Source organism: Salminus brasiliensis, chromosome 22 (genome assembly GCF_030463535.1).
Source record: "Salminus brasiliensis chromosome 22, fSalBra1.hap2, whole genome shotgun sequence".
In the NCBI taxonomy this organism is placed as follows: domain Eukaryota; kingdom Metazoa; phylum Chordata; class Actinopteri; order Characiformes; family Bryconidae; genus Salminus; species Salminus brasiliensis.
The window spans coordinates 20115080-20134397 of record NC_132899.1 but is presented as its reverse complement, the minus strand read 5'-3'; the positions used below and the strand labels follow the sequence as shown (position 1 = coordinate 20134397).

Genomic DNA, 19318 nt, shown 5'->3' with positions numbered 1-19318 from the left:
GAGTAGTGTTATATTTTTATTATATTTAAGCACGTGATACTTTTCTATAGCATTCATTTTCCTTCTTGTTTGAAGCCATGTATTATTTTCTATGTATCTTACTGCACTTCAGTTCAGCTTGATTGGGGGAAGAAAAAAAATTTACCACATTTTAATACTGTACATGATTTAAGTAGTCTGTGTGAGAAAGAGAGTACAAAAAGAAGAAATAAACAATATACAAATCCATAATGCATAAAGTTTTCTTTTTGCTGTTCAGAATTGTCAGCTCCAGTGATTCTGGTGTGATTTAGCGGTGATTCCAAACAAGTTGGAGTCCAGTGTTTCATGGTGGTCCCTCTTCTTTTTTGAGTGAGGTGAGCGGGGTGAGGCTGCTATTAGTTTCATCAGCTGGTAGGTTATTGGTGATGGGGGTTTCCATCTCAATCTCCTCTACCTTCACTTTAACTGAAATAACTGTGAACACAAACAAAGCGAGAGTGATTGCAGGATGCTGAATATGATCTTGTGATGCGTGGTTACTTTTAAAAAAAACAAATATCCCAACATGGTCAGCTTTCACACTCAGCAATACAACGAGTGCAAAATATAGACGCTGCATTTAGGTGAAAACACTGGAGCTGTGTCAAAATCATACTCAAATAAAAGTGGTAATATGAAGCCAAATGTATACCAAGCTTAAAAACGCATCCTCAGAGATGCATAGAGGTTTAAAGACACATTGAAGAGACAATATATGTGTTTTATATATTAATTGACTTATTATTTAGAGTAACATTACTCAAGCTGTTCACACCCAGTATGCATTCAAAACCACATACTATTATTCTGATGAGTGCACAACTAATGGTGGAGTACTATGTTGACTGTGTTGGCATAATACGCAAATATGTATTGTCGGTATAGTGGTATAGTATCTCTACCTGTCAAACGAACGACCAGGTTTGATTCTTCGATGGGATAGTAACTATCTGAGGGGCAGGTACGACAGGTTGTGGGTTCAAGATCCAGGCTTGGCAAGCTGCCGCTGCTGGACCTTTGAGCAACTATGTGTATTATGTTGGCATAGTGGACAGTATTTCTACCCATCATGCGAAAGACTGGGTTTGAATAGAACTACTTGAGGGGCAGTGGCGGACTTGTTGGGCCCTCTCCGAGATTTTGAATATGTACCCAAAACTAGCAAATCTGTCTTGTTGTAACTATAAACATTATAGATGTAGTATTCACTCAACCCTTTTCTATAAACTCTTTCTTTTGACCTGGTTCTTTTACACATATACATTAGCATAGTTACAGTTTTAAATAAATAATTCATAAAATAAAAAAGATTAAAGAGAGAAGTCTAGTGGGCTGTGAAATTTGTAAAATTTCTATTTTTCCTGAAAATGTAAATGTACCCAAAGCAATTTTTAAGCACAGTGTTCAATAACTACTAATGATATTTATTAGTATAATAAGAAAAATCTTATTGTGATCAAACTTATTGTGAAGACAATATATGAGGAGCACATTTATTTCAGAAACAAAAATCTTCTGGTACATACTCTCTTCCTCTGGCTCAGTCTTTAGCTGTGTGATGATTGGCATGCTTGGGATCTTGGTAGGTGTGTCTGTGGGCACAGATGGCATGTCTTGGGGCTGACTAGATGCTGGGGCCTCCTCTGACTGCACGTGACCATCTTGCTGAGGAAGCGATGTTTTCGAGGATTCATCACTCGTTTTTTTCTTCCCAGTTCGTCTCCCTAAAACACCCAGATGCATAAACTGATCAAAAGGACCAGAATAAAACAGGAGCACAATAACAAAACAAACAAAAAAAATTACATACTCTTTTTACCCATCCATTTTTTGCTTGGGTTTGAACGCTCTTTCGGTTCTAGAAGGGAAAATTTAGTTTATAGTAAATTTAGATATGTAAACTAATACAAAAACTAATATTATGCTGATATCATGTGTGAACAACTTTTGGCATCCAACATAGTAGAACAATTATTGGCTTAACTTAGGTACATGTTCCCTTTACCTGGGCCAATGGGGGGCTGTAGCTGATAGCCAGTGAGTTCACACCAACCTACAGGGTAGATATCAGGGGACTGGCAGTCGACCCACTGGTCAAACTCTGATTCCCAGCCATCGAAGTGCAGCAAGAGCAGCCGGCCTACACATCTCTGCACAGTGGCCACACACACCAGCCGAGGCTCCATCAGGTCTACTGCTTCCAGCTTCATGCCTGGGGCGAAGCCGTGGCTTGCAGGATCCTGGAGGAGGGGTGAGTAACAGGTTTTAACTACAAACGCGTGTATTGTGTAGACTCAGATTAGGGTAATTCTAAGGTAATTTAATTATTTTGGGTGGTTTGAATACCACTGAAACAGTGAGTGAAGATACACTGAGATAACAGAAAACTTTACTGTGTTAAATAATCTGCGTGGAGCGGCAACGGATCCGGTTTCTTCTAAATATTTAGGCCATGTGTATGTTGCCTGATCATAACCTAGTGAGGAAGGAAACAATTTTAAGTGTATTATATTCAGTATAATGTAAAACAGAAAGGCATATGGTCACAAATTCTTAAAATGGGTGTAAGAGAAAAAAAAAATTAAATTAAAAACCCAATCACATACCAGGAGGCAGAGTGAGAGATATGTCATTGTTTTGGCAGTATCCTGGAGGTAAAATGGCATGTGAGCTGGTGTGGTAGCAAAACCAGTCTGAGCCATCACCTATCTCCACACCATCAATACCAACCATGAGATAGCCATCTAAGAGCACCTGAAGCATGACAGAAAGGCAAGATCAATTCTCTAATAGCAATGCCATCAATGTAATGGTTAGGTTTTACAGTTATTTTAAACGACATACTATCTAAATAAACAGCACATAGGAGTTGCTGTACCTTTCTAACTGATGCTACACAGATGTTTCCCAGGTTCAGGGGATCGATGGCCTCCAGCTTCATTCCCTCCTCAAAAAATCCTCCATTCATATAAACAGTTCTTAACTAAGATCAAAAACATGGTTTAGCAATGAGGATTTTAATTATTAAAAATGCCACTAATGAACATGTTTAAAAACATTCTTGCTATTAAGAGGACCATCACCTTCTTGAACTGCCTTGGCACACTATCACAGAACACCTTGCGAAACGTTGGATGACTGCTCATGTCAACAGACTTGTCTGTGAAGAGATTGCAAGGAGCCTCAGATACAAATCAATTTTTCCCCCAACTATAAGGGTCACAGCCCTTACACATGGTACTTGTCATGATCAAATTGTCACTATAAAACAGTACATATATGCACTAAATAAATAGACATTTATACACAAGTTTATTGGTCAGTGTGTTAACCCCACCAAGATGTGCGAATGTAAAGAACCTTCATATCAAGTGAAGGTTCTTTAGACTAGTGATTTCCAGCCCAGGTCCTGGAGGCACCCTGCCCCTGCACATGTTTTAACAGAACCCCATGCAATCCTGAAAATACTAGTTAATGAGCTGAGAAGTTGAATCCGGTGTGTTGTGAGCAGGGCAGGGTGCGTCCAGGACCAAAGCTGGGAAACCTTTAAAAGGCTCAGGACAGGACAACCATATTTACCATTTGTGTTGCACACAGATGGAATTTAGCCTTCTGCCATCAATGCAATGAACACACACATACACACTAGTGGTCAAACACACATAGTGACAGTGAGCACTGTCATTGATGGCAATGGGAGCTGGTGAGGGTGAAGGGCCTTGCTCAGAGGCCTTGCTCAAGGGCACAACAGCAGCAGCTTGCAGAGCCCAGATATCGAACCCACAACCCGGTCACCAATGGCCATGTGCTCTAACCACTGAGCCACCACTGCCAAATGTGGCTAATTTATGGCACTGCTCAAAGAACCATTTGAAGCACCTTCACTTTTTTAAGAATTTGTAACATCTTACCTGTTTCTTTAATGAGATGGCCCACTCTAACAGACCAGTTTATGGGGTGCAACAGGGGGCTCCACATGTGACACCAGAAGTCTGAGAGCACCTCGCCGCTGGGTCCAAGTCCTGCATCTTCATAGATAAGTCTCAGGCGGCCCCCAATCACAGTGTCTACCACTGCTGTACGTGTACGGCTAACGAGAGAGCGATCCACCACTTCTACACGGACACCCTGTCTGAATGGGTATTTCATGCTTTCTGACATCTGAGTGAGCGAGAGAAACATGGTCCACGCCACAGTAAAAAATAATTCCAGTAAATGGTCCTTCTTCTCCAACATATTTTATACTAGAATGATATAATCCATACAATACAAAACATAACAGCAACTCAAGAGTACTAGACAAACTAGAACAAAGAAGAAAAGAAATGTAGTTTAAAGTTACCTTGGCATGGAAATCCACAGGGAGAGTACATGCTCCAACAAGCCTCTTCATCAAATATGATTTCCAGTCTGTTACACGGTTTTGGAGGGCTGAGGGAAACACAAACCTAACTTGAGGAGCAGCATACATGCATCCAGTCTTTTCCATTTAAAGACGTAGGCAATAAAGAATCCAATATGATATATTTTCCTCCACTCACCCTGAGGAGGAACAAGTAGCTTGCTGTTTACTGCACACCAGCCAATCGGATGGACTTCAGCACTGCCCAGGTTACACCAAAAATCATGGCTAGTATTATCCTCAAAACCCTCATAGCGCAACAGGGCCTTGTAGCCTGATGGAAGCAAAGACAGCATATATATCTCTACAGGTTTATCATAATCATAAAGATTTACATAAACATGTAGAGATTCCTAACAAAAAGGTGCACCTATCTGACAGAAAGCTATATGATAGAAAAGCCCACATAAATGAACTGATACCAAATAAGATGACCTGTCAACTGTTTGTAAAATGTACCTGTAAAACTGCATCTGTTTATAGTCCTGTCTGGGCAGGTGGGAAGATATCCAAGATGTAAAAACTACACCTAATTTTTTCTCCCTACAGGTTGAAAACACACAAGACAAACACAAGATGTACCTGCAAGCCGAATGATGGTGGCCATCCAGTAAACCTTAGTCATCAAAGCAGCGTGAGAATTCAGTACCTCCACTTGCAACCCCACTTCAATGTCCTCCCACTGAGCACACAGCGGCACCTGGGTGGCCAGGATTCAACAGAACCAATTAGAATTTGAGTTGTCAACTGAAAAATAATTGATCATAATAATAATAATAATGATAATTGACTGCAATAAAACATCTGTTTTGTAGATAACCCTGAATAATCCCATGTGAAGAGTAAACATTTATTCACAGGTGTCCAATGAGGGCATCTGTGGCTGCACTTTCCAATGACCGATATCTCTAATTATGATGTGATCGCTTAGGTAATCGAACACAAGAGGGAGTGTTGTTGCGAATAACATCATGGCTGTGATTTTTCTTTGGCTCATGCCGTAGATCATCACAGCTGTGATGTTATTTACGAAAACACACAACACGCAAAAATAAATCACAGAAGCCCTAAATGTCATACTGAATATGCCTTAATACTGTCAGGTCCTTCCACCAAGAGGGTCACTGCTATGCAATGGTAACAATCCCAATATACCAGGACCATAATTCATAAGAATCAATAAATTATAATATCAATAATAATTAAATAAATAAATAAATAAATAAATAAATGTTCAGTACAGCCCACTTTGATGGTGACATTTTAAAAGGCCACTTATCGGTCCCTATTATGTTTTTTTTTTTTGTCAGATTTTATCAATGTTTTAAAAAAACAAAATTTAAACAGTAATTTGTCCTTCACTTTGGAGTATTTTGGTTTCTCCTCATAGAGATGGAAGCCTGGTCTTGTGTGACTGGAAATTACTATTTATTAATTATTAGAAAGATGGTCGCCGATCTTCAAGATTGTTCTAGGTCTTTAAACATTTCATAAGTCATATTAATTGCTGTTGGTGATTTTGGATTTACATCACCGCAAACTCACATGTCTGAAGCAGGACACTGGGGCAGCGAGGTAGCCATGTTTCTTTAGGTAACTGCCCCAGTCAAAGCCAGAGGATGCTGAGAAAAGAAGATAAAATAGAAATGTTTGACAGTGAAAGTTTCCTGTGGCACACATTAGGCTGAGCTAGTCAATAAAAGCAGGCTGAAATAACATGGACACAGTTATTTGCACATGTGTGAGTCTCACAATCTTGGCCAGGAGCTGTGCTGCCCTGATGTCCTGTTCCTTGTGTTTGAACAGAAACCCCGGTCTGTGGTGTATGAACCTTCCGAACAGGTGGCTTTCCCTAAGCACATAAAACATGCAGACTTTCCACATCAACATTTTAGAGCAGTCACTATTGATTAAATTAGTAAGCCAGTGATCTACGAATTGTTTGTTCAATTACTGATTAACAATTAAACCATATATCCCTATAACATGTACAATAAAACTATACAGAGAAAACACCTTTTCAAGGTGACACAATACTGGTTTGAGTGTCTGTTCCTTTAAATGATAGAGCCACAGCTCTTCCATTCCTCCACCCTTTTTCAGAACTTTTCACGGCTACATGGATACTTAGATTTTTATTTGTTCCCATTTGCACCCGCTAGCTAGCGTTTACTTCCCCTTGAGTTCATGTCTCTTTCTTTCTTTCACTTGCTTGCTTGATCTCCCCATACCACACACACACACACACGCTTGCTCGCTCGCTGCGAAAGTCAGCTGTAAACGCCTGTCCGGCCACAGGTTTCCAGCAACTCAAAGCAGGATCAACACACAGCCGCAACAGTTTTCATGTTCAGCCGTCTGCAGTCTAATGTTTTGGTGGCTGCAGTACACAGCCAGCAACTTGATGTTTGTTTTTGATCCATGGGGGCAATATCTAACTCAATCTAATTCTAATAGGAAGCCAGGCATAATCTGACCAGCATGTTCGTCTTTTTATAATATGTCTCCTTTAAGTTTGCTAAAATTAGTTTTTATTTTAAGTTAGCTTTTCATAATATGTCTTCTTCTACTCTGAGATGAGCCTTTTCACTCACCTGCAGTCGTGCCAATATGGAAGATTTCTTAGAGTTGGAGGAAAAGGAGCGTGAGCAAGAGGAGCTGCAGAAACGTTTGCTCCTAGAGTAGAAGGTGCCCCTGGTGCCAGAAATACCACACATCTCACAGACCACTGCAGACAGACACAGAAGCAGGTTTAGTTAAAACCAAAGATGGCAAATGCATGAATCTGTCTCCTTTAGACTTTAAACACAATATGCATCTCAATACGCATCTCAATGCATACAGCTGCAATCAAAATTATTCAAACCCATGTCTGGCTATGCATCATATTTGCAGCAGCTCATGCTCTACAGCAAGAGGGTGCTCTACTAAATACTAAAGATTTAGTACACACACAATACTTAAATTGTGTGCTGAAACCACCTACTTCAAATGCCACCTAAGATTTTCTATGGGCTTCAAGTTGGGCAAATGTGACGCCCACTGCAGAATCTTTCAGGACCTCTTCTGAAACAAAGCCTTGGTACATTTTACGATGTGCTTGGGCTCACTGTCCTGTTTTAAGGTCCAATAACATCCACAACAAAATTTCCAGTTTTGTTTAATCTCTTCACAAAACGTCTGTGAAGCAATGAAACAAAATGTGAATGTTTTGGGTCTGCAGATCAGCAGCATTACAGCATGCATGCAAATGAAGCTTAAAAGCTTATAAAAAAGAACACCCTGCCTACAGTGATGCATGGTGGTGCCTCAGTGATGCTCTGGGCTGCTTTGCTTACTCTGGCACTGGAAACCTCCACTGTGTGGAGGACAAGAAGGATTCAGTCAAGAATCAGTAAATCCTAGAAGAAAACATCACGTCTTCTGCAAGGAAGCTGAGGCTTGAGAGTCACTGGACGTTCCAACAGGATAATGATCCCAAGCATAACACAAGTCCACCAAAGCTTTAGAAGAAGTCCTAGAAGATTCTAAAAAGCCCACAGAAAATTTTTCATGGGATTTGAAGGCGGCGGCTGCAGCAGCAAACCCAGGAATATTAGTGCAGCGGACGCTACTGCCTATGAAGAATGGGCCAAGAGTCTTCAGAAATGCTGGTGTCTGGCTATGCATGATGTCTACAGCAGGTCATAACAGCAAGTACTAAAGATGCTTGTCATACAAGAGTTATTGTTGTATTAACTGCTTGTTATATTAGTTGTGTTGAGTTATTTAAATTGTTCTGTTTGATTTGGTTTCAATACAATTCAATTCAGCACCAATATGATTTGATTCAGGTCTGACTGAATGATTTAGTTTAATTCAATTCGACATACATGACTAAATGGTTGACTCTATTCTTTTTGTCCAAGCATCGTTAGTAATTAAGTTACACTTTATATTAATGTGCGCTGTACAACAGCAATTCCTACTATCTCAGACAGAGATATTATGAGAGAGTGTGAAACAGTGTGAGAGTTTTTATTTCTGTACCTGGTTTATCATTACGTCCCAACGAAACACGTGGGCCAGATGTGGGACTTGTAACCCCTTCATCAGAATGCTCCAGCTCCATGTGTTCATCCTCCTTTTCTTTATCCTCTTCCTCTTCAGCATCAGAGTCTGCATCCACGGGAGCCCCTGTATACCCTGCCTTCAGACAGGAAGAAAGTGAAAAGATATGTGCAGATATTTATTTCAGTGGTCTGTTTCAGGGTTTAATAGGGAACAGTAATCGTAAGATGCCACTTTTTTGGAAACTTTGGCCTGATATGTTCAGCACGTGGTAGCTTGTAATCCTACAGGGGGACTCGAGCACTGTGTGCCTGTTAAAAAGCCACCTATGTTACAGTGCATGTTTAAGGACATCCTCAGACCACATGGCTTTCAGACATTAGATGTAAGGGTTTTGAGTCTCCAGAAGAAGAAGAAAACTGCCATTCACAATTCAGTCTTTTTTACTAGATGAATAACAGTTTTATGGCCAAATTAAGCCTTGTGTGTTTTACGGAAGGCAGCTCTGCTGTGTCTCTTTAGGCTGAGAGAGAAGAAGCTTTAACATGTACTCACTGCTTCGTGGTTCTGAGCCTCCGTACCCGTGTCTTGTTTCTTTTTCTTCGGGCTGCAAGAGACACAGCCTTTGCCATTACAGTTACCACAAGGCCGGCGAATGAAAATCGTGGGAACGGCTCCCTCCTTTAGCTTGAGCCCCTTGAAGCCCATGGCTTTGGCCACTGCAGTGGATCTAGGCTCAAAACAGTCCTTGCTGAAATGTTCAGAGCACAGGAAAGAAAAGCCCTTGGCGTACCATTTGCGCCGAGTCCTCTGTACCTGCTTTTCCCATTTACGGAAGTCATCAAGGTCCTTGGGAAACCTGAACATAGTGACATTGTCCTTATGGGTCTTCCCACATCCATATGCGGCACAGCAGTTGGGCATTTCTTTCCTCCCTCGTTGTTTTTAACCGGTTGGATAGATTAGGTCAAGATCATCAGTGCCAACAGATTGCAGCAGGTCCTCTACAACACAGGGTGCACAGTGTTTATTATTAGTTAGTACTAAGTCAGTATAAAAATAAACATTAAACATTACAATAACATCTTTATCACTGTTTACTTTACATACATGACACTGTAATGAGAACAACATGCTGTATAAAGAGGTAGACATATTAGCTGATCTCCAGAAGAACAGGCTGTTTAGGTGATGCTGGTCTACTGTGCCTTTTACAACAGCTATACTAACATCTAATTAAGTGTGGGATCACATGTGAATCTAAACCACTATTGTGGGATCTAAACAATCCCTGCAACTTGTTTGGCTAAACAACATGCTGTGTAAATATATAAACAACAGCTCAGTGAATTCAACTCTCTGAATTAAGCCAGCTAAGTAACTAGCTGACTACCTCAGCCGCTCAGTATCCTGATATCAAAGCGGTCCGCCCGGGTGCTACAAAGCAGTAAACGCGTCCAAAATCAAACCCATACTGCAGTGTTTTACACATCACCTATTTTTCTCCCCAAAACAGAACTCACATTCAGCCACACTTCTCCCTCCTAGGGCTTCCCCCGCTTCTTTGTGGTTTATGTACTGAACGCTGACAAGCGTGTTAGCTAAGCTAGCTAGCTACTGCCATCCGGTGGAGAAAGATATACGAGCCTAGCTGAATGTTTAGCAGTTCTTCACACCTCTGTAGTTACACATATTTATTTATAGAACATTTTTGTACATCCCTAAACTTAGATCTATCATGTAATGTTGCCAAAAACAGTTTTCTTCGGCAACAAGTCATCAGGTTGTTAAGATAAATACACAACCCTGTGAATGCGCCATCACGGCGGTTCCATGGTGTAATGGTTAGCACTCTGGACTCTGAATCCAGCGATCCGAGTTCAAATCTCGGTGGAACCTTCCCTTTTCCATCATCTGCAGAGCTCCCTGGGCTTTACATGGAAAACCTGTGAGAAGTGATATGTTAAACGATTGATATACAGTTACTATTATGTTGGAGGCTTTGTTGCATTCACATTGCTCAGTTGCTAGTTTCCAACAGGTAAAAATGCTTTGACTACATTTAGACCTTTAAAATACAAAGCAGAGAAAGGCCAGGAGCTGTTCTTGTGCAAATCAGCCCAGTTGCACGTTTGATTTTTATTGAAACATTCAGCCACATTTATATCAGTGTAAAATCAAACTGCTTATAACTGTGCTAACTCATTTGCTAATATTTTTTTTTACTGCAGCCATCAAATTAAAACCACTGAAGTGAATGACATTGATTATGTTATGTATCTCCATATAGTGGCACGGCAAGGCATGGAATGTATCAGGCAGCAGGATGATGCACAAAAATCAGGTAACATGTAAATCATTTTGACAAGGTATGGCAGGTGAAGACTATTATCACACTTCCGCATTTGTTAATGCCGTTAATACGTCAAGGCCTCTGGTCATGTTGTAATCAGTGGCTGAGGTTACTGCCCTTTCCTAAATACACCAATACCTCAACCAAACACACTTACCAGAGTTTCCACTCCATCCAGTTTAAACATGTTAACTCCAACTGAAAAACTCTTCTCATGTGTCATTTTTTAACAAGGTGGACAATTAAATGAGAGAACTGAACTGGATGAACAGGGCTGAACAGTGGGACATATTTACTCTTGCTTGTGCTAATGAATGCTGTTGAATTCATTCAGTATCCATTCTAATTGTTATTGGCAAGGTTTGGTTAAAACCCTTGATAAACAACCGTGTTTCAGTGAGACATAATATATAAAATTATCATCACTAATTTCATTTTAAATGAAGTGATATAATACTGGTGTCCGAGGTGGTGCTATCACAATGTACATATGATTAGTTTCATATTAATAAAGTTATTAAGACAGGCAGTTTTAGTTTTTCTAAGTTTAGATTTAATTCAGGGTACAGAAACAGTCTCAATACAGGTGAACCTAGATGATGTCTCAAGGCAGTTAAGGCTGTTTGTCTGAGGCCTTGCCTCTTTACACAACTCTACAGACTAGATAAAAGACTATGTGCAGGTTAGTTATACATATCCACACGTTTTGAATACTGTGCAAAAGTTTAGGCACATGTGTGAATTAAAAGGCTTCTTACTTGGGAAATAAGTGTTTGTTTGCTCGACATGGAGCATGAGGTGCTGATGGAACTGAACAAATACACATGCTGGCTGGGGGCATCCAGGAGAAATCTAGAAGCAAGCTTTGTTCCCCAAACTAGTTCAGAAGAAATCAAGTACTTTCTTCAAAATGAGAAAATCTTTTTACTGCATTTGTTTGGATGCATCAGTTTGGATGCAGCAATTTTTTATGTTTTCACTGTGTCTGTGTGGGTTTTCTCTGGGGACTCCGGTTCAGTCCCACATTCCAAAAACATGGAGATCAGGTGAATTGGTTAGTCTTAAAATTGTTGTGGCGTGTGTGCATGAGTTTGTATGTATGTCCTCTGTGAACATGTGGGGCTCACATGGGTGAAACATAGGCTAGGTGGGTTCCAGGTGGGTATAGGGTGAGTGTGTTGTTATTGGATCCAGTTGGGCTTTCCAAATGGACCACATAATTACAGCCCACCTTAATCTCTCATGGGTCCCATCTAGTCCCCATGTGCAGTATACAACCCAGATGGGGCTCATGTTTGAATCCACCTGTTCCCGTCACTGACCCTGGTGGACATCTATATGTGAGGCCAGCATGAAACCCGTGGACAATACTTTCTGGTTCCCAGTTAAGCTAATCCTACAGGCATAGGCATATGGACATGCTATATGGTTATGTGTGTAAAAAAAAAGAGTATGTCTGATGGCTCACTGTCCCCTTATCACTCTTAAAGCAATGTTGTTGGCCGGCACAGGCATCTGCTAGCTGGTGTGGGGGTGCTGGAGAGCTACAAACAGGTTGGGAATTGGGAGAAAAGGCAGAAAATTATATATTAAAAAATCAAAATCAATAATAAATCAATAATAAATCAAATTCCCAAGCTTTATAAAGTATATAAATATTGCTAACACTCAATCATAGGCTCTTCTAAGCAACTGTCAAAAATCTGAAAAACAAAAGTAATCAATGCCTGCAAGACAAAGGAAGGCAACAAGTTGCGCTTTCTACGGTGCATACTGTTATTAAGAAATGTCTGTTCAGGAAAACCACGGAAATGAAGATAAGATCTGGAAGATCAAGAAAACTCTCAGATAGACCAGATAGTAAGCTGGTAAGACAGTCCAACCCTACCTGTGACTGCCAAGAACCTGCAAGACAATTTAACAAGTCAAGAGGGTGGTGCACTGTTTTACTATGCAGCGCTGCTTGTTCTGCTTGCATGGACGAATCATAAAAAGGAATGTTTAAATGTTTAAAATGTTGATAAAGTAAAAAAAGACAGAACTCTTTATCCACAATCAGCAAAGGTACATTTGAAGAAAAAAAAGCAACTGCAAGAACCTTGCCAACAGTGAAGCATGCTTTGGGGTTATGTCACTGCCAGTGGCATTGGTAAAATATTAGCAAATTCTTGATGCAAATGTCAAACCATCTGTTAAAAGTCTGACGCTCATAAGAGAATGGCTTCTATAACAGATAATGACCCAAAATATACCTTAAAACCACCACAGACTACCTTGGTTAACACCAAGGTTAACTGAAGAATATTTGTGAACAGATAACCCAACAATATCTCAGAATTAGAGGCCCTCTGCAAAGAAGAGTAGGTGCCCAAATCTTAGCACAGGCCACACAGGGGATTTTTAAATGCTGTGAAAGAGCATTAAGATTTGCCAAAAAAAGTTGTGTGTTTGGCTGCAATAGCCATGTTTACTACTCCTCAATAAAAAAAAAAAGTATAACTTGGTCGAGGGTGCCCAGACTTTTGCATAAGATTGCATGCTGCGATCCCCACTCTGTCTTTGGCGAGGACTTCCCTGCAGTTTTCAGCCAAACCAACACCAAACCACATTCTGCTCTGATTACAAGTGCATCGCTGGGTAAGCAAAGAGTGCGGGTGCTAGATTGGCCTGTCTGCAGTTCTGGCCTGCCTCCGATTGCGAATGCATGGTGCATTATACAATAAAATAAAAGATGAAATAAAAATAGATATAGAGAAAAACAATATATATATTTTTATATTTTTGTGCTTTTCAGAAAAAAATCTGAAAATCACATTGTCTGATTTTTAAAGAATTTATTTGCAAATAATGGTGGAAAATAAGTATTTGGTCACCTACAAACAAGCAAGATTTCTGGCTGTCACAGACCTGTAACTTATTCTTTAAGAGGCTTCTCCACTCATTACCTGTATTAATGGCACCTGTTTGAACTCATTAACAGTATAAAAGACAAAGACTGCCCACAACCTAAAACAGTCACACTCCAAACTCCACTATGGTGAAGACCAAAGAGCTGTCGAAGGACACCAGAAACAAAATTGTAGACCTGCACCAGGCTGGGACTGAATCTGCAATAGGCAAGCAGCTTGGTGTGAAGAAATCTACTGTGGGAGCAATAATCAGAAAATGGGAGACCTACAAGACCACTGTTAATCTCCCTCGATCAGGGGCTCCACGCAAGATCTCAGCCCGTGGGGTCAAAATGATCACAAGAACGGTGAGCAAAAATCCCAGAACCACACGGGGGGACCTAGTGAATGACCTGCAGAAAGCTGGGACCAACGTTACAAAGGCTACCGTCAGTAACACACTACGCCACCAGGGACTCAGATCTTGCAGTGCCAGACGTGTTCCCCTGCTTAAGCCAGTACATATCCAGGTGCGTCTGAAGTTTGCTGGAGAGCATTTGGATGTTCTGGAAGAGTATTGGGAGAATGTCTTATGGTCAGATGAAACCAAAGTAGAACTGTTTGGTACAAACAACTCGTTGTGTTTGGAGGAGAGTGAATGCTGAGTTGCATCCAAAGAACACCATACCAACTGTGAAGCATGGGGGTGGCAACATCATGCTTTGGGGCTGTTTCTCTGCAAAGGGACTAGAACGACTGGTCCGTGTACATGAAAGAATGAATGGGGCCATGTATTGTAAGATTATGAGTGCAAAGCTCCTTCCATCAGCAAGGGCATTGAAGATGAAACGTCGCTGGGTCTTTCAGCATGACCATGATCCCAAGCACACTGCCAGGGCAACAAAGGAGTGGCTTCGTAAAAAGCATTTCAAGGTCCTGTAGTGGCCTAGCCAGTCTCCAGATCTCAACCCCATAGAAAACCTTTGGAGGGAGTTGAGTCTGTGAGTCTGTGTTGCCCGCCGACAGCCCCAAAACATCACTGCTGTAGAGGAGATCTGCATGGAGGAATGGGCCAACATACCAGCAACGGTGTGTGCCAACCTTGTGAAGACTTACAGAAAACGTTTGACCTCTGTCATTGCCAACAAAGGATATATAACAAAGTATTGAGATGAACTTTTGTTATTGACCAAATACTTATTTTCCACCATTATTTGCAAATAAATTCTTTAAAAATCAGACAATGTGATTTTCTGATTTCTTTTTCTCATTCTGTCTCTCATAGTTGAGGTCTGCCTATGATGTCAATTACAGGCCTCTCTCATTTTTAAGTGGGAGAACTTGCACAATTGGTGACTGACTAAATACTTTTTCTCCCCACTGTGTGTGTGTTTGTATATATATATATTGAGCACAAAAAGTAAGGAAAGTTGTGTTTGGTAGATTAATTCTTTGTAGTGACAATGCATTTTGGCAATAAATCGTATACTAATTTCCCTTTCAAATGGTGTCACATTTGTAAGGAACATGCATTTGGGGGATGAGCAGCAAAGCTGAGTATGTGGGTTGCGCCCATGAAAGATTTGCCAAATCCTCTCTGCCATTGCCGAACAGCTTATTTTGCTGTTGCTGTTGACCCTTGTTTTGAGCTTCCATCCAGGTTTGGTATCTGATTGGCAGCACCTGTGAGCATGGGCCCTGCTACAGTGGTCAGTAGGTGTCTGCTCCAAGAATCGGCATGCCACGTTTGACTGATCTGGATAGGGCTCATGTGATAGGGCAACTTCAAGCTGGTGTTCCGCAAAACCCAGTTGCGGCATTACTTGGAGTGAGCCCTCGTGTCATCTCCAAACTGAAGGCCAAGTTGTATATAACTTGGGGTGTCAGAGACAGGACGCAAAGTGGGTGTACAGACTGCATGCAGCCAATCTCCAATCTCATCGGGCTGCCCGGAGGCCTGCTATGACTGCTCTTCACCGGCAGGCCCATTGGCACTGGTGTCAGAAACACGTGCACTGGAACCTGAACACGTGGAGGAACGTTCAGCAGTCCAGATTCTGCCTACAGCAGTTGGGTCATAGGGTCAAAGTGTGGAGATGCGGAGATTGCTATGCTGATTGCTGCACAGATAGAGTAACATCTTTTGGTGAGGGCAGTGTGATGGTGTGAGGCGTCATCTCCCTCACTGGAAAAACGAGGATTGTCATAATTGAAGGCTCAATGCAGAGAGATATTGAGATGAAATTCTGCCACCAGTGGCAATCCCATATCTCCACAGTCTGTGACTGAACTCTATCCTCCAAGATGACAACGCTCATCCCTACAGAGTTTATCAGAGACTACCTCCAGAATTTGGGTTGGGAGAGGGTGGAATGACCTGCCAGAAGTCCTGACCTCAACCCCATTGAACACTTGTGGGATCACAAGTGCCAACCCACAGCAGTGTGTGACCAGGCTGGTAACTAGGCTGTTGTGGCTAGTTCTCCCACATGCTACTGAGTCTCCTGTTTGTTAAATGAATGAAATGTTAAATCGCTAATATGTTTTGTTTCTTTAAACTTCAATCATCCACCAAACACCATACGAGTCAATGGCAGAATAAGGTGTTTGGCATTATAACAGCTACAAATATGAGCCAAAATATTAAAATCACCTGCCTAAAATGCTGTTGGTCCTCCACATGGATTCATGTGCTATATGTAGGATTCAATGTGCCTATTGTAGGTGCTTCTTTTAGTGGTGGACAGGGATTAGCATGGGCACTCTGACCAAACTGGGGCTACACATATGCAACACAGTGCGATACACTGTGGGTTGTGACGTACTCCTTCTGTAACCATCTCTATTTCTGTAATTTCTGCCACAGTGTTTTTTAGTTGTTGATTCAGGCCAGAAGGGATTATCTAAGATTCCCTTTCAAAGTGATTGCCTTAGATATCCAACACCTCATCTTAAAATGCTCAGTTGTCTGCCCACAACAAACTGGTGATTGTCATAGTCGCTTAAGTCTTAATGCCTGACCATTTCTCCCACATCCAACAATTGATTCTGATGGCAAAAGTGTGTAACACCTTATCTTTCAACAGAACAGTGATCTGAAACTATGAGGTTTATCAAGACTAAAAAGACTGACATTCTCAACTGACTCAGTTAATCATCCAACTCAAACCCTGCTGGGCACTGGCCTTACACCAAGCTACAATATCTAAAATATAAATGTTTGTGGACACCCCTTCTAATGAATGCATTCACTTCCTTTTTCATTTACTTTAAGTTGTGCCTGCTGCTGATCCAGATGCGTATGCAGATAAACATGAACCAATTGGCACCAATGCCAGGTGTGGGCTAGAGGAATATAAAGCCCACAGTATTGGAGCTGTGGAGCAGTAGAACTGTGTTCTTTGGAATTATGGCGCTCCATCCAATTATTTTGGGATGAGTCTGGGAGTTGGGGATCAGGTGGGGTGGTGATCATCCAACATCCTGGCCTCACTAATGCTCTTGTTGCTAACTGAAATACAATCCTAGCAGCAATGCTCCAAAATCTAGTAGGGCTAGAAAGGCCTCCCTGGACAGTAGATACAATTATTTCAACAAAAGCAGGACATTTTTTTTAATACTCTTGATTTCAGAGGAAACTATGAATGAGCAGATGTCCCAATACTTTTGTCCATATGGCGTATGATGTTCTAACTGTGTAAGACTGTGTAAGCTCTATTTATCAGCCCACAAAACATTATTCCAAATGGCTTTGGAGGGTTTTGTGGCACATGTAAGGCGAGTTTTACCAATGTGCCCAGTCTCTTTCTAATGGTGGTACCATAATCCAAGGTAAGAGAGGACTGCAATTCCTCAGACGTTCGTCTGGGTTCTTTTGTGTGGAGGAGTTGATATATATATATATATATATATATATATATATATATATATCAACCCTCTTACTGTAACCCATATCCTTTCTTACCGTTACTCATTACTCTATAAACTTCATCACTGTGGCTCATAACTCTATAACCTACCTTGCTGTGGCCCATAAGTCTATGAATTCCATCACTGTGGTCCATAATTACCATGGCCTAAAACACTCTAAACTTCAATAATGGGGCACAAAACCCTATAACCCACCCTACTGTGGCTCATAAGTCTATAAACTCCATCACCGTGGTCCATAACTACCATGGCCTAAAATACTCTAGACTCTCTAGACATTTTTGGGTCACATGACCCTATAACCTTGCTTACCGTGGTCCAAAAGTCTACAAACTCCTTCACTAGGTCATATAACTCTATAACCTTCCTTTCTGTGACTCATAACTCAATAACTTTTCTTACTGTGGCCCATAACTCTATAAGCGCCATTACAGTGAGCCTGTATCTCTATAACCACCCCTACATTGGGATCACCACTATAACCTCTCCTACCATGGGCCAAGTTTCCCAAAGCACCTTAGTGTTGAGATCATCTTGTCTGGCAGAGGGAGCGTTCATACTGAGATGCTTTTAGAGACTGTTTATTAGTATGTAACACTTTTCATGATTGCAGGAATACAGATTCCTTGTGTGAAAGTGAATGTTTGTGGCTCTTAATTCACTCATTAGCAATTAAATTAATGTAATTAATCATTACAAGAATGGTATCTTCCTGTCAGTGTCCTGCAGTACATATATGGGATAGCAAAAGTTCCTCTTCCAAGTGTGCACTGTTCATTTCGAACGACTACAAAATGTCTTAACATGCCTTATGGAAACCACTAAAGCATTCAGCTCTTTCCACCACTGCTAGATTTCAGTATAGACACTTTCTCCTGTGTAGCACTGTCACTGCACTCATCAGCAGTCAGGCCAACTGTAAACATATTCCAAGGGGTGATATAGGTGGAGGCAGGGATACCCAGTACACCCCAGTTTATTATATCACAAGTATGGATGCAATTAATGTTATGTAGAACTTATAATTTTTTGTGATATTACATAACAACATTCAAAAATGGAAAATATAGAAGAGCGAGTGCAGTTTATTTTGTATTTATTTATTTATTTATGTTTGATTAACAGAGTAATGAGATGGAGCCCACAACTGTAAAAATAAATCTTGTGTACTGAACCACCAGGCTGTCAATTATTCAAACACTTTACCAATTTTTAGCTCCAAAAAAAAAGATTATACCTCATAATTATCTTATAGAGCTGTATGTAACTGAAATATCGTAAAAAAAAAAAAAAATCACTATTATATTTTGGTTTTATGTCGTTTTATGATGAACAAATTTGGAAAGAAATCTTCGTGGCACCGCCATGTTGTCAAACAAGAGTAAAACAGTTATATATATTTATTTTAAAATAATAAATAAAAAAATACCCAAACTAGTCAGAAAGATACATCGTAAAAAATAATAATCTGGCACGCATCTATAACTGTGAGGTAAAATGGCTTTGCTATTAACTTCGCCCTGCGCTCAGTTTCACTCCTCAACATAAAGCTCTTCCTAAAGAGGATGGAGACTAACATGCAAAATTGCGAAACATATTCATTCGGTTAATTCTCCTACTGTCATGTAGGACTCGGTGAGTTGGTCGGGAGTTGCTACGTGTGTCTTTTTTATC

General features: G+C 40.7%; 1 protein-coding gene and 1 non-coding gene across 5 annotated transcripts; one reads left to right on the top strand and one right to left on the bottom strand.

The window, feature by feature from the left end:
• Positions 1–3: 3 nt before the first annotated feature.
• l3mbtl2 (L3MBTL histone methyl-lysine binding protein 2) lies at positions 4–10031 on the bottom strand. 4 transcript variants are annotated; one of them, XM_072666958.1, is made up of 18 exons: positions 9997–10031; positions 9029–9477; positions 8453–8612; positions 7018–7151; positions 6176–6275; positions 5969–6045; positions 5006–5123; positions 4563–4697; positions 4364–4452; positions 3933–4182; positions 3105–3181; positions 2900–3004; positions 2628–2775; positions 2415–2497; positions 2027–2261; positions 1832–1879; positions 1548–1745; positions 4–456 (listed from the first exon to the last, which is right to left on the bottom strand). In XM_072666958.1, the coding sequence occupies exons 2-18, from the start codon at positions 9395–9397 to the stop codon at positions 326–328; spliced, it is 2457 nt and encodes an 818-aa protein (XP_072523059.1). In that variant the 5' UTR covers positions 9398–9477; positions 9997–10031; the 3' UTR covers positions 4–325. The 4 variants fall into 4 exon arrangements, with proteins under 4 accessions (XP_072523059.1, XP_072523060.1, XP_072523061.1 ...); XM_072666959.1 differs by lacking the exon at positions 9997–10031 and adding an exon at positions 9969–9986; XM_072666960.1 differs by lacking the exon at positions 9997–10031 and adding an exon at positions 9867–9885.
• Positions 10032–10300: 269 nt separating this feature from the next.
• Positions 10301–10372, top strand: trnaq-cug (transfer RNA glutamine (anticodon CUG)). Its single transcript has one exon. It is a non-coding gene; the product is annotated as a tRNA-Gln (tRNA).
• The last annotated feature ends 8946 nt before the right edge of the window (positions 10373–19318 follow it).

Excerpts from the sequence above, each read along its gene's own strand:
- l3mbtl2 (XM_072666958.1), bottom strand. The coding sequence starts at position 9,397 with ATGCCCAACTGCTGTGCCGCATATGGATGTGGGAAGACCCATAAGGAC. Across the intron at positions 8,613-9,028 it reads AGGCTCAGAACCACGAAGCA|GCAGGGTATACAGGGGCTCC; the intron begins GTGAGTACATGT and ends TCCTGTCTGAAG. Across the intron at positions 4,453-4,562 it reads GCTACTTGTTCCTCCTCAGG|CCCTCCAAAACCGTGTAACA; the intron begins GTGAGTGGAGGA and ends TGTTTCCCTCAG.